The sequence below is a fragment of the Tinamus guttatus genome, unplaced genomic scaffold (assembly GCF_059628265.1).
Source record: "Tinamus guttatus ecotype Peru unplaced genomic scaffold, ASM5962826v1 Tinamus_guttatus_pri_ptg000116l, whole genome shotgun sequence".
In the NCBI taxonomy this organism is placed as follows: Eukaryota; Metazoa; Chordata; class Aves; order Tinamiformes; family Tinamidae; genus Tinamus; species Tinamus guttatus.
The window spans coordinates 2,865,855-2,879,721 of record NW_028288650.1 but is presented as its reverse complement, the minus strand read 5'-3'; the positions used below and the strand labels follow the sequence as shown (position 1 = coordinate 2,879,721).

The following is a 13,867-nucleotide window of genomic DNA, read 5'->3' as shown; positions in this document are numbered from 1 at the left end:
AAACTCCAGAGATTAAAATGCTTTGGCCGAGCAAAAGTCTAGAGACTAGCATGTTTCAGCCAATGCCTTTCCTGTATACTGTAGTGGACCCCAAATTGTTGCCAAAACATCTATCTCTCCTCCTTCTGAGGTGAAGGGGGAAATTTGTGCTAGATTTTTTTGGTCTGTCTTTTGAAAGCTATTCTGGGAAGAGGTTTTTCTTTTTTGAGGTTTTGAATGAAAAAAAAAAAAGTTCAATCTCTTTCTCTCTCCCTTGCATCCTCATCAAGTTGCAAGTTGGCCTTTTCTACCTAGCACTGCTCCACACTGACCATCCACACTCCTGCAACAGCAAGAGTGAGGCTAGCCCGTACATAAGAAGAGGCATCAGTGAGGCCTGCAAAGGAACGGGCATGGACAGACTAATGATTTTCCTGTAGGACCAGAACTTCATCAATACAGACATGTTTTTCTCCCCAGTACCATTCCTGTCAAGTCATGTCAAGATGCAGGCATAAGGCAAAAGGGATGAGGCAAGAAAGGAGAAGGAAGGCAAAGGGCTGGGAACATATTCAGAAGAGATATATTCTAAGCTAGTGTTGGATGGTAAAAAGAAAGGGTGGAGGGAGGCTGTCTGTGCAGTGTCAGATGCTGGATGAGGAGAGGGTGGTTCAGAGACTCTGGCAATTGTGGGCATATCCCAACATGGAGAGTAACGCACATCGATTTTTAACGTTGAGATTACTGTAATACACTGATGTAAACCAAGGGCTCTTATGTTCACGTCTTTGGGTCTCATACACAACCAGATTTGTATCCCTCACTATACAAATTTGCTCCTTACACCTGCCAAAGAGATGACAGGACAGAAATAGGGACAAAAGGGAAAGCCTACCTTGCTACATGTCTTGAATAAAGAAATCTTTCCAGAGTGGCAGACTCTTGCTTGTAAAATGCACGTGGATTTCACCTTCTGTTTTACTGATTTAAGGCATGATGAGACTGATGGATATTATTTCTTTCTGCTCCTGTATGAGTTCTTACTTCCAGGCCTGTACTTGTCATTTGAGATGTCCTGAATCTTTCCTTGTACCTGCTCAGAATCTGCAAAGTGTACATAAAATGAGTGGAATGATGCTCCGAAAAACACAGCATCTCGTAGGATCCAACCCAACCTTATCTTTAGTATGTGTGCGTTCGGGATTATTTTTCTTCCTGTGCCAAATAAATGTTGCTTTTAAATAATACTGTTGTCTCTTTTGCCCTGAATCAGCATTGGGTTGCAGACTTTAGGAGGAGGAATACATGTTTCCAATATCTCTCTCCAAGGCAACAACCTACAAAGCCCTGCCCACATATGGAGTCATGTGAGAGGATGGAGCCCTATACACCCAGTTCCTTTTTTTTTTTTTTTTTTTCCTTCACACAACACTCAGCTGAAAAGCTCTCTCATACCTGGCTTCTACTAGTCAGGATCTTGCTCAGCAGGTGCAGCTCAGGGTGACATTTCTTCAGTGCTCCCCCCATCTCCTTTGTTTCTGCTGCTTCTGTAACAAATGAACCAGTCTTCACAAAAAATAAAATAAAATAACAAATCCCACAAGCTCACTCACATTCATGCCACTGTAATTTCAACTATCCAGCTACACAAGAGACCTCTGCATCTTCTTGTCTAGCAAACCCCTGTCACACACCAAGTTTCTTCACGGTTCACTCCAACTGCCAGCGCTATCCACACATCTTACCACTGCCTCGTTCTCAAAAGGTCCAAAGCAATGACACCACAAACAGGGCAACTCAGTCTGTTGTGCTCTCACCTGCTCACACCATGCAGCACCAGCAGCCTTCCTGATGTTCCCCCTGCTGCTCTGCAGCACCTTGCAGTCCTGCCAACTCGGTTGTTAGGATCTTGGTTGGCAACGTTCAGTTATTGCCAACCCAAAATGCAGTTTTGCTCCTGTGCAAATCTGCTGGAGCGTTTCCAGTGTTTCCAGTATGGTGAAACTCCCTTTTCACCATATGGATGAGCATGTGTCTATGAGCTGATGGGGAACTGCCAGTGCCTGCAACAGCTCCCTACAGGACATATTGTCATCATGCCTACAAATTTTCCAGATCACCTTTCCACAGCCCTATTCCTTGCTTAAGGTAGCCAGCCTGAATCTCCTCAGATTATGAATAAATTTGGCTTTAGAGACAGCCTAAATCTATCTCCTCCCCACTCTGTTACTCTACCTCAGCATAACTGACTACAGACTATGCCAGTATTGCAAAAGGATTTCAACAGACTGTACTGAATCCAGTTCTTTCCTCCAAACTCTGCACAGAAAATCTCAGGGCCTTTTGCAGCAGCACTGTGTTTGGTTGTTGAGGTTTTAGTTTCTTTGCTTTCAGAGGTTCTGCAGGGGGATACCACAAATATCAAACATCATCTACTTACAAGTGCTTTTCATTCATTCACTCCGTTCTTTGAAAACAGATGTTTTGTCTAATGCCAGATAGAAGTCATGAAACATAGAAGTCATGAAACATAATGTCCCTTTATTTACCAAGATCAAGAGACAGCATTCTCCCCCTCACTGGAGATCCTTTGATGTAATATATTGTAACTGAAAGCTGCAGAGCTGGATTCACACCTACGATGAACAATACTGCAGCAGAGAACACCACAGCTAAAAGATGCCACTGTAATCACAGAGATGCCACTGTCAGGAAGCTACTTTGTTTTCCCCACTGTACATATACATCTTGCTTGTCTTCTGCTCCATATGGTTCTGCGCATCAGAAGTTACTGCATATTTTAACATTTTACTATTCTGGGCCATACCTGCACCTAAAGCAGACTCACAAGTGTCCTAACATAAAGCCCACAGTATTAAGCTTGAGGCAGCCAGTCTCAGACTACCAAGAGTTTCATTGTATCTTACATATGCAAAAGTGTACACTTCTGGGATATGTAAGGCATTTTTTATTTTTAGAACATATCTTTTAATGCCAAAAGGTAACAGCCACTATTAAATTTTCACTTAAATGCAATCCAAATACCACTGCAGACACAGCATACAAAGATCACCTACAGACAGTTAGGTATACAGGTCGTCAGATGTGCCAGGCAAAGTTTACCACTTTTCTCTTTCTGCTTTTTAACTTTTTACATCTGGACTTACAGAGCTTTCAGCTTTCAACATTTACTCACTTTGGCAGGAATCATGCCATTAAACAAAGGCAAATGTACACATATAGTGGAACAAACTCACTGGAACCTAATCATTTTCCCATTTCATAAATAGAAAAATGTTCATTCCCAAGTAGACTGAAACAACTTTGTCCAAAGTATTTCCAATACCATGTGACTCAGCCTACCTTTCTTTTTAAAATAGTTACAGATGTTCTTTGATAAAAGGCACATTTGGCAGCTACTAAAATTATCATGCATCTGCATCTGGCACATTTTTAAATTTTACTTTTTCCCGTTCAACCTTCCAACCACTGGAACATGATCTCACAGTTGCTTGCTAGGGGGTCTAAAAAGTGACTTGCCCATTACTTTGCTTGCCTTATAATGCTGCAGCAGCTAACCACTAGATGCATTATTTTTCATTAAAGGCAAAAGGGAAATTTGCTCACAGTTGACAGAAAAATGCACTTAAAGGTTTTTTTTTTATGGAAAATAAGGCATGAAATTTTACAAACTACGTTAAAAGTGCATTCAGCTTTACAGCTACATTGGGCCACACTTTTCTTTCTCTAACAAAAAAGACCAAAAATTACTGCAGCCCATGTACGAGCTAGGTTTTGAAATGACAATTCTAAAATTAAAAAGGGTATTTAGGGGCAGGGGGGAATCCATAAGAAGCTGCCAACTTTTTAATGTCACTTTAAAGCCAAAAAAATAAAAAAAGAAGCCTTTTCGAACAAGGCTCTCCTTGCTGACTGAAAACGGTATTAGCAGCATTCAGGAGAAAGGCAAGGAGGGACTTTAATACATCACAGCCAAATGCACTGCTCACAGCAAGCAGAGCATCAGGAAACATTTTAACATTTTTAATTTTAAACTTTGAGCCTTTTTTAATGCTTTTAAGACGTATATTCATAAAGGACTGGTTCTTTCTAGTTGAGCTTAAATTGCAGCACTGCTAGAAGTAGCAGTAGTAGAGGCTGCAACTGTAAATTGCTACACAGGACTGAGACAACAGCCGTAACAGGCAAGAGCTGACACTCACTGTAATGCACAGCCTGCTGTGATGCAAATTTGTCCAAGCACCTCTTCAGGTTTGGAAGAAAATTTTGCTGCATGGAGCAAAGTAAAACCCTCTCCCAGAAGGGCAGTAACCTACCAAGTGCGATACAGCTGCTATTGCAAGAGTTTGAGGCCACTGAACAGAGAAAGAATGTCTAATTTAATGTACACACAAAGATAACCAAACATCTGGAAATGCTAATCTAAATCCTGAAAGATCTCAAATCCAGTGCACTAGCATAAATATACTGCCCAATTTAACAGAGGCACATTCAGAAGGGGATTAGCTCATGCCAGAGGTGGCTTCTTGAAGATGGAGCGCTCAAGGCATCCCTGGAATGGACCTCAAAGTAAGAGAATGGTCTCCCTAAGCAAACAGCAACAGGGAAGCTTTGCCTGGTCTGCTGAATGCCATAGCAGCAACGTGTAACTTGGATCACCTGGCAGTGGGACAGTGAAGTGGTCAGCCCGCAGCCGAACTACAGCACCCATGCAGGGTGCTAGTGGCTCCCAAGGGACTCCTCTAAGCTGGCGTGCAACTACAACATCCTTTGGGAAAGAAAACAAACTCACCCGGATGCTGCCACGCTGCCTCACTACACTCTGAAGCAGGAACCTTGACGTGACGTAGCAGAAGTTGTGAGAAGTATCGCATCTGCAAAGCCCTGCTGGCCACCCTGCCCATGAAGGCACTTCATTTCCCACCCTTGCCCCGTACCCAAAGTACTTTGCAGTCCTCTGGGCTCACTTGAGGGCACTCTAGACTAACAGCAACTCACCCAGCTGTCGGCTTCCACTTAAGTGTTTCATTTCTCCAGGCCACATGAGAACATCCGGGGTTGTTCGCCAGGGGGTTAAGAGAGAATCATAAAAGTGATTCATTTTCCACATTAATTCTCCTTGCAAACATGTTGTTTCTAATGTAAACACAGCCCAAAGAGAAAGTCACTGAAGAGTCAATAACGCATAATGTAAAATAAAGGTTGTAAGACAAGCCAGTGTCTTTGCAATTGTGCTCCAAACTCCTACCCTAAATGCAGCATGTTCGATTCTCATCCTGTCTTTCCTGCTCTGCAGCTGAGTCAGGCCCGTGCCTCATGCACTGTATGTGACTGAACTCACTCGGCTGGGATTTAAGGGAATTTTGCTAGGTTCTTGCACAGTCGCCATCACCATTTCTCTGGTATTCCACTGATAAGCTAATATAATAATTACTATGATGCCATCCTAGGATTAACGTTGAAAGCACTGCTGACCTGAACTATGTTTCCTTTAGCTGACGGTTTTTGCAAAGCTCCCATGATGAACGTTCTTGTCTGAGATTTAGAGTTTGTTGGGTTTTTTCTTCCTTTGCCCAGAAAATATTTCAAGTCAAGGTGTTAAAGATACCGAAGGCAGCATCCAGCTGACAAATTCCCACCATTTGACTAGGCTGCTTATGAAATCTGAACACTTGCTGAAATGTAAAGACCACACTAGTAGAGCACAGTGCATCACTCCACAGCATTGCAGAAAGTACTGGAAAGGGCCATTTCCATCACCATTCTACCAAACCATCTCTAATAGCACAGCTTTCTATGATGCTGAAATGTATCCTTCTTCCAAAGAGAAAATGTGATAAGAGTTGTACATTGACTCATGAGCCTTAATAACCAAAGATGAGATATTTCACACTTTACAAACACACTGTAGTGGAGATTATTGAGCTTCTTTTCTTCAGTATCCGGCATGCATTATTTGCAACAGTATTGGCTACAGTAGAAGAGCAGGACACAGGTTTATGGATAATCCATGTCATGGAACTTATGTCAGCACACATTCTGCCACGTGTACCTCAGACAGAGAAAGGCTAATGTAAAGATTAATGTAAGTTTGAATTTCTCTAATAAACCGCATACATGAGGTATGAGAATTTTTGTAACTTAATCATTCGCTTTGGGAGTAACTCAGTTTCCCAATTACTACTAAATTATTACTTTGTTACACATGCCAAAACTGACTTTGTTTTAGACTCTTGTTACTAAAATGCATATGCTGAACCAGGAACAATACGTACCACAACAGGTGCTTTTATCCCCTTCAGTGTTTAACTAAAAACTGAACTGTACATTTATCCATGTAATAATTTAACATATGTCAGCCAAACATATCTGTATCTTTATTTCAATTAAATTAAAAACAATCTGCAAGTATATTTAATGCAACATTCACTATATACACATGATTTCTGCAAGGCAATTCTATGTATGCTGATTAACCTACTGTTAGTAAAATATGACAATAGCTATGGAAATTGGACAGTGATGCTCCTTTTCACGAGTGCCTGTTTTCATGGCATGACTTGAAGAATAGCTACTAGCCATGAAATAGATTATCAGTAAACCTTAAAAAGCATGTGACATAACCTAGCAGAGATTAACAGTCATCTAAATGTAGTAGTATATTTACCTCAGGTGATAGTGCTGCTTTTTTTTTTTCTCCATTTTTGCGGTCATCTTAATGATGAAGATTTTCATCTGCTCTATCTAAAGAAAGCAATAATTAGACATTACGCTTCCCAGCAAAAATTTATTTTGAACTGGCACCATAATATTTCAGAAAAAAAAAATAAAATAAAGTACCTCTTTGGTGAAGCCTAGGTACCCCCTACTACTCATTGTAACAACTTGTAAACAGGACTGCAATACAGTGCTGCGCTTCAGCTCTAACTCGATTAGGTACCACAGATCTTCCTCACAGTCCTTCTCACAAATTTAGGTATTTAAGTATTTTAAAGCAAGGAGTAAAGCAAATGAAAATTAAGAAGGATATAAAGTTCCCTGTTTGAGATTTTAAAAAAGTGCATAATGTTTTCATTCCAAAAACTGTGCCACTGTACGGAACTGACGGATACCAGACTGTTTTCCTTCCTGTACGGGATTTTAGAGCTCATTAGGCAAACACAGTCTCTGCACATTGGCCAAAGAAGTCCCTCAAGTCTGTTTTCTGGTACAATCAGTTGTCTTACTACTTTAGAACAATGTCCTGCATACGAAAAGAGGAACAGCAAGTTAACCAGTTTTTCCGCTATAACGCCTGCTTTTGCAACTCCATTTCTGTACACTGCATTTCCAAACTTTTGGAAAGTTTTTAGTGTTTGGCATACACATCCCAGCTCCTTGGCACCACCAGGCTCAGTGCATCCATTGCCAGCAACAGAAGTAGCACCAGGAAAATGTGACTCCCAGCGCAAGGGACAGTTCAGGAGGAGTGGGCATTCTCCAGCAAGGGTGGTCCGTCTCGATGCATCGATGGGTGTGTGTGCTCCCTTTTGTAAGTTTTTGGAGGAAGCTTTGGGATATGTTGAGAAGTGCTTTGTCGTGGAGGAACGGGTGGTCCAGCAACAGAATGGACGTCCACATCTGGTGGTATCAAAGGTGGTGATGGAAGATGCCTCCGTGCTACATGCGGAGAAGGTGTCTGAGGGGGAGGGGGCGTAAACGGAGAGGGGCTATTTGGGAAAAAGGTGTTACCAAGTTCACTCTTTCTCCCCAGCGGTGGAGGTTGGAGGTGTAGTGGTGAGCTAGAGAAAACATCTGGAGTTCGCACAGGTTCTCGTGGTGGTAACACAGGAGGGCTTTCAGGGGGGTCAGAGATGCAGGTCCGGTCAGGCACTGAGTACCTTGGTGAATACACTTTAGAGGTTGGTTGTCTAGGAGGGATTGCTGGTGGGCTGTCCAGGTGTGCAGAAGTGATCTGAGGTACACAAACATTTCAGTCAATCAACTCTAAAAGTGGCAGCAAAGAGCAGGACCGGGCTGTGAAACGGGAGCACGGGCCCTGCCACACAAATTGTGCTACCCACTTCCAGCGAAGGCACAGCAAGCAAGTGCAGAACAGCGTGGAAAGGAGGTGAAAGAGTGGTGGGCTCTGACAACGACACGTTCTCCGAGTGATGCAGGCAGAAAAGACAGAATGGACATGCAGGGGTGGAGGGAGAATATATCAAAATGTGAGTTAATGCGAGCCAGAAATGCAGGGAATGGAGATGCGGGGAGAGGGAAAAAGGCAGGGCAAAAGTTCTCAGAGCAGCAGCTTCTATGTTGGTTCCAGATCTGCCTGCTGATACGAATTTGGGTATCCTCCACTGCCTCTACATACAAAGTACTCAGGATGGTTAAAACTACCAGTTATGTCCTCAAGAGAATGAGGAGAAAGAGAGGGGCAGGTGATACCGAACAGGGTGAAAAAAACAGCATTCAGGAAATGGAGTTAAGGAAGGTGCTCAGGATGACTTGCAGGAATTGTTCGCAGGCTGTGGCTACAATGACAGTGTCAATGATTTCCACCATCCTATCATGTTTATTACGTTTTTGATTGCATTTTGGTAAGAAAATAAAGAGACGAGTTAAACTCTGCAAGTTGACAGCAGCCTACAGTCCAGACAGGACTGCCACTGAAGAGACGTATAAAAGTCCTCCTCAAAGACATGCATGCTCCAAAGTAATTGTAAGTGGGATTTTCAAATTCCCCCCACCTTTCTGAAGGTATGAACCAACTCCTACTGAAATCAAGAGACACCTTATACTGCCACAAAGGCTTGAAGAGTTCCCAAATGCCAGACAAATACCACAGGAAAAGGCAGTTATGGCTCAAGCAGGAGGACAGACAGGACGGATGACCAAGAAAAGCACTGAACACCACAGCATTAAGGTTAAATAGTCTAGTGGACCTTTTCAGGGGACTGAAGCATGTACATCAGCTGTCATTGGTATTACTCTTCAGTTCTCTATCCCTGCTTATAGACTGCCAGATGAGAATTTGGGAGGGTTATCCCACATGGAAACATCTACCTGGAACCTCAAGTTCTCCCAGGCATTGCCAGCCCCTGAGCACAGCAGATCAGCAGACAAGAGCGTGAGACACATTTCCAACCCTAATTCTAGGTCACAGATTTTCATTGGTGTGAGGACTAGGACATAATGAGGCAAAGTCGTGCAGGTCTGACATACATGCTTACTCTTTCACATGCAGTTCTTTCCAACTACAGACAATATCTCCCAGAGTTTTTTTTTCTACCTTACCCTGCCCTCTGCTCCCAAACCCTTCTCCCTCTTTTTTTTTTCCCTCTCTTTACTCCTTCCTTACTTTTGATGGGGAGGATTCAGCTGGAGCAGACTCTGGTCTTCTTCGTGGAGGAACGGGAGGGGGAACAGGAGCTTCATCGGAACTTTTGGCAAAGTTTATGGACGAGACGGAAGCAGATCCTGGCGAACATTAAAAAAACAGAACTGTGATAATGATGAACTTTTGTTCAGTTCTGCCCACCTCCCCCTACTGTGGCTAATAAAGCAATTATGAAAGGCAACTTGCTTTTACCGAACGAAATTAATTGTTCATAAAAATGTGTGAAAAATGAAGGTGTTAAAGAAAGACACAGCAAACAACGGTCTGCTTCCAGGTCCCAGACAAACTGGTCATCTGAGCTGCAATTGCTTCTACGGGTCATCAGTTTCTGCACTTGCTAGAAACTGCAATCTCTCAAGAGAGAAAAAATGCAAGTTTTCTTGTATCGCAAAAGCACTAAAGCAGTATTCTGGACTTGCAGTCAATGGAACCATTCAAAAATGAGAAGTAGCTTCTACAGAGGTACTCAGGAGACCTGGCTTGAAAACTCAGCAGTGTCACTGGTCTGTTAAGCAACTTCTGCTTGAAAACAGCCACTTCTCCTTGTGATACCCATCTGAAAGCAGCACTAACCCTGTCCTTCCTTTTAAAGCTCTAGGACCTGAAGAGAAACTACATGTTACTGAAAGTGCATCACAAAAACATGTTTTTTCACATGTCGGTGAAGAGAGGAGGAAAAAACATGTGGTTGAGTCTTGATGGATTTAACACAGAGAAAAAATGATTTTAAGTTCTGCTGGAAGGTCTATGTGCACTGAAACCAATTAGGAAGAGAGAGGTCAGAGTAAGGCACCAGAATAACCTTCACTTGTTTTCTCGTTTTTCACTACCAGATGATCATCACATAGTTTCACAAATATGGTAACAAATCACACAAGTGTTAGCTTGGGACACATATGGGCAATAAGCATAGATATCAGCTTTCTGTCCCACAGTTTCTTCAAAGATATGCAACACCCTTCATGTTAGATGTCTAGATATACTTTTTCCCTTAGCCATAAAAGTTTGTAAGAAAAAAAGAAATGAAATGTGCTGTTTTTGCCATTTTTAACAGACAAACGTGACTATTCCTTGGTCACTTTAGAAGAATAAATGTGTTTTACCATTTTTACATCGTAAAATCTACCACATACATTCTTGGCAGACTATCTGTTATCACCTACTTGCATGAAAAGGACTTGAAGGATCCGAATCGAACACGCTGCAGGCGTCTGTAGTACTTGAAGTAGCAGAAGCAGGCGGTGGGGTCAAGGGCGTTCGTGGAGAGTTTGGTGCAGATGCTGTAGCTTCAGTTTCACTCTCTGGGATGCGGCTGTAGCTAATTTTTCTTGGCTCCTGTTGCAGAGGTGTAGGGTGTCGCATGGTACCTGGCCTTGGATTAGAGGGACGAACACCTGGGGACTTGAGAGGATAGCTGTACTTTTTGGGCTGGGAGAGAGAGAAAAAGAAAAGACAATATAACAGTTTAAAAGGCCACAGGAAAACAAACCAACACAAAATCAGCTGTGTAGCTTTTTCCCTATGAAGCTTGAGGTCTATAGCAACTTCTGCTACCTATGAAAGGCATATTTAAGCACTTTCAGGAAAGAAAAAAAAAAAAGCTATGAATACTAACAAATCTTGGTGGAGGCTTGACATTTCGTGGCTCTATTTCTAGTGACTTATTGAACAAATAATCCGTAAATTCTGTCTCCATGCTGTTCCCCATTGGATTCAGGTTTTCAAAAAATCTCTGAAATACAAGAAGGCAGAAAATTTACATCAGCTAAGATTCTTCTATAGCTTGTTTCTTTCACACATATGATCTCAGCATTAAACCTAGACAACACCAGAGTCCAAAGTGATGACAGATACACAAGTTGTGGAACTCGTCTGTTGCTGGCCCTCTGCAGGACACTGCTCCTGCTATGCTCAGTCTGAGGAACCACTGGGCACGTATCCTAAATAATAGCCACTCAAACCAGGTTAGCTCAAAGGACCCTCAAAAGAAGCTGAAGAGAGTCTGTCTTTACAGTGACACTGAGGAAGGCTGCTCTCAAAAGCATTTTATCAAACCCTGAGGAGAATGAAAGACTTGAGAAAATCTTGCAGAATCTCTTAAAATCATCGGTGCAGAACTGTGGATCTTTCTGCTTATCCCTGTGTCAGCCATCAGTTTACATGCTCTGTCAGCTGACAGTCACCACAGAAGTAGCTCTGTATGTGGAGATCCAAGCAAAAAATGCCACTTACTCTGATGTCAAATTCTACTCTTAAACAATATGGCTGGTTCTGGTACTGCTGGATCTCTCCTGTTATTTCTGCTACCTTTCTTCTCTTGCTGAAGTTTATGAGATCTTTCCCATGTCGCTTTAGAAATTCAGGGTTGCCTTCTTCTGTTTTCAAGATGTTGGTTAAGTAAATTCCTAAAGAGCAGACAGAAAAGATGCTAAATACACAGCACAAAACAAGGAGAAAGTCATACGGTCGGAATACAAAGAATTCAACAAGAAATTCATTTGTGAATTTTAATTACTTAGAAAAATGCTCTGGTAGGGTCAATAAGAAAAATCACAACTCCTTTTCAAATAATGGTGGTAATTATTTTAATCAAGTTTTTCCTGGAAGCTGTCTTTTGCATCAAAATTTCAAAGTCTATTCAACTTTTTATTCTACAAGAAACTCTCACCACATGTACTGAACCATAACTAGCATTTTGCAAGACTGGAATTCACTGAACTGTGGCACAGGGAGATCAGTTGCTTACTCTGATCTCTTCTGCCCCATTTCCGCTTTACTCCATTTGAGACCCCAGCTAAGCTCAAAGCAGTTGTTTCTAATACTCAGCCTGATGCATCAAACTGATGCAGAGTAATATTTCATCTCCCTATCATTTAGGTTTTATTCTTTTGTTCAACTTTCCACTTCTGACTTCATGATTATATCAAGCCATGTGAGGATTAGAGACAAAAGGGTTCTCCAAGTCCATGGATGATGTATCTGGAAGAGTCAAGGCCCACTATGTCTCTTCTAAGCGTAGCTGAGAGGAGAAACTAAAACCATTCAGGTGTGATCCTGCTAACTTCTGCTCATCCCTGAGGCAGGACAGAAGATAAGTTGATCTTATCTTTCTTTGCAGAACTCTGAGGTATGTCTTTCCCCAGTCTGTAAAAGGCCAAAAAAGCCATCGACACCCTTTTCTTCTACTTTTGGCCTGAAGACTGCTTTGGACAAATGAAATGTATTGCCAGAACTGGAAGTGAACTGCAGCAAACATTTGAGTAGCTTGCTGAATAAGAGAAATGCCATTTGCTTAGTATCACAATTTGCTAACGGCCAGAATTTCTAAACTTGGAAAAATGGTAAGTCTTTGATGATCCAGAGTGGGGTTCTTTCCCCAACTCTACAGAGACATTTTTATTTCTTGGAATTCATATGGGGAGTAAAGAGAAAAAAAAAATCCTTCTTTCTGCATTAGTCAGTGAAAGTAATATTTTTAATGTGCCCACCTTTCAGGTAGAATATTGTATAGGTATACTTATAGGTATAGGTATACTTATTTTTGTGCAAGTGGCATGCACAAATAATAGTCAACTTAATACTGTAGAGATAATTCAGTTTCCCTTACAGAATTACCCTCCTTCTCTGTTTACACAAGTCAAGGAAATTGCTGAAATTCAAAAACGATTGTCTTGTTGAAACAAATTTCTTACTATTCTCATACTTTGGCTTAGTTCTTCAGCTCATTCTCTTCAAGATGCTTGTGCATGATATAGCTCACTGAGAACCAAACCTACTTACCAAAAAAAGGCACACAAGGAGGATTAATGGACCTGAGTTTTGCCAAGTATTTCTTATAATGATCCTCACTCAGTTCATATGCTTCTTCTAAAATCTTTTTCTGTCGACTTGGAATTTGCTAAGAAGAGATTAAACAGGTTAGCTTGAAAGACAGGGACATGAAATGACCCATCAATGACACTTGGACTAACTGTCTGCAACTAATACTTAGGTCAGTGACCATGAGAACGACACCCCACTACCTCAGGACCTTGCAAACTTCTTGTGCATTTTTTAAGTGAAGACTGATTTCTTGCTTCTTCAATCAGGAAATTAACTCAGTATTACCACCTAGTTTATTTTTCCACTGGGGGTTTTGCTTTCCTTGTTTCAACTTTAGAGAAAATGCTTACTGAAAAGACAAGCTTTCAGAGCAGCTAAGGTGCAATGCATGACACTTGCATGTCAAAAATGGATAACATTTCACTGTACCTCAAATGTGTGATCCAACCTATACACTGCTGCAGAGTTCATTGCACTGACAATCTCAAGGACACCATTGAAGTTGTTTAGCTCTTGAAAAACTTGCAGGATCTCAATTATCCGGCTCACTACAATTACTCTTTCTTCCAGGTTTTCTGTTTCTACAATGCACCTAAATACATGAGAACATATTAATTTTTTACTGAACCATTCCCGAGTTTTGCAAAACCAAAAATTAAT

The 13,867-nt window shown here is 41.6% G+C and overlaps 1 protein-coding gene across 1 annotated transcript in view; it reads right to left on the bottom strand.

The window, feature by feature from the left end:
- Positions 1–6,355: 6,355 nt before the first annotated feature.
- The window catches only part of SOS1 (SOS Ras/Rac guanine nucleotide exchange factor 1), a 47,802-nt gene continuing 40,290 nt past the window's right edge, over positions 6,356–13,867 (bottom strand). Inside the window, exons 16-22 of the mRNA XM_088521300.1 lie at positions 13,637–13,799; positions 13,166–13,283; positions 11,618–11,790; positions 11,001–11,117; positions 10,549–10,813; positions 9,347–9,465; positions 6,356–7,954 (exon numbers count right to left, since the gene is read on the bottom strand). Of these exons, the coding sequence (XP_088377426.1) occupies positions 7,460–7,954; positions 9,347–9,465; positions 10,549–10,813; positions 11,001–11,117; positions 11,618–11,790; positions 13,166–13,283; positions 13,637–13,799 (1,450 nt within the window). The 3' untranslated portion in view covers positions 6,356–7,459. The remainder of the gene's footprint in view (positions 7,955–9,346; positions 9,466–10,548; positions 10,814–11,000; positions 11,118–11,617; positions 11,791–13,165; positions 13,284–13,636; positions 13,800–13,867) is intronic.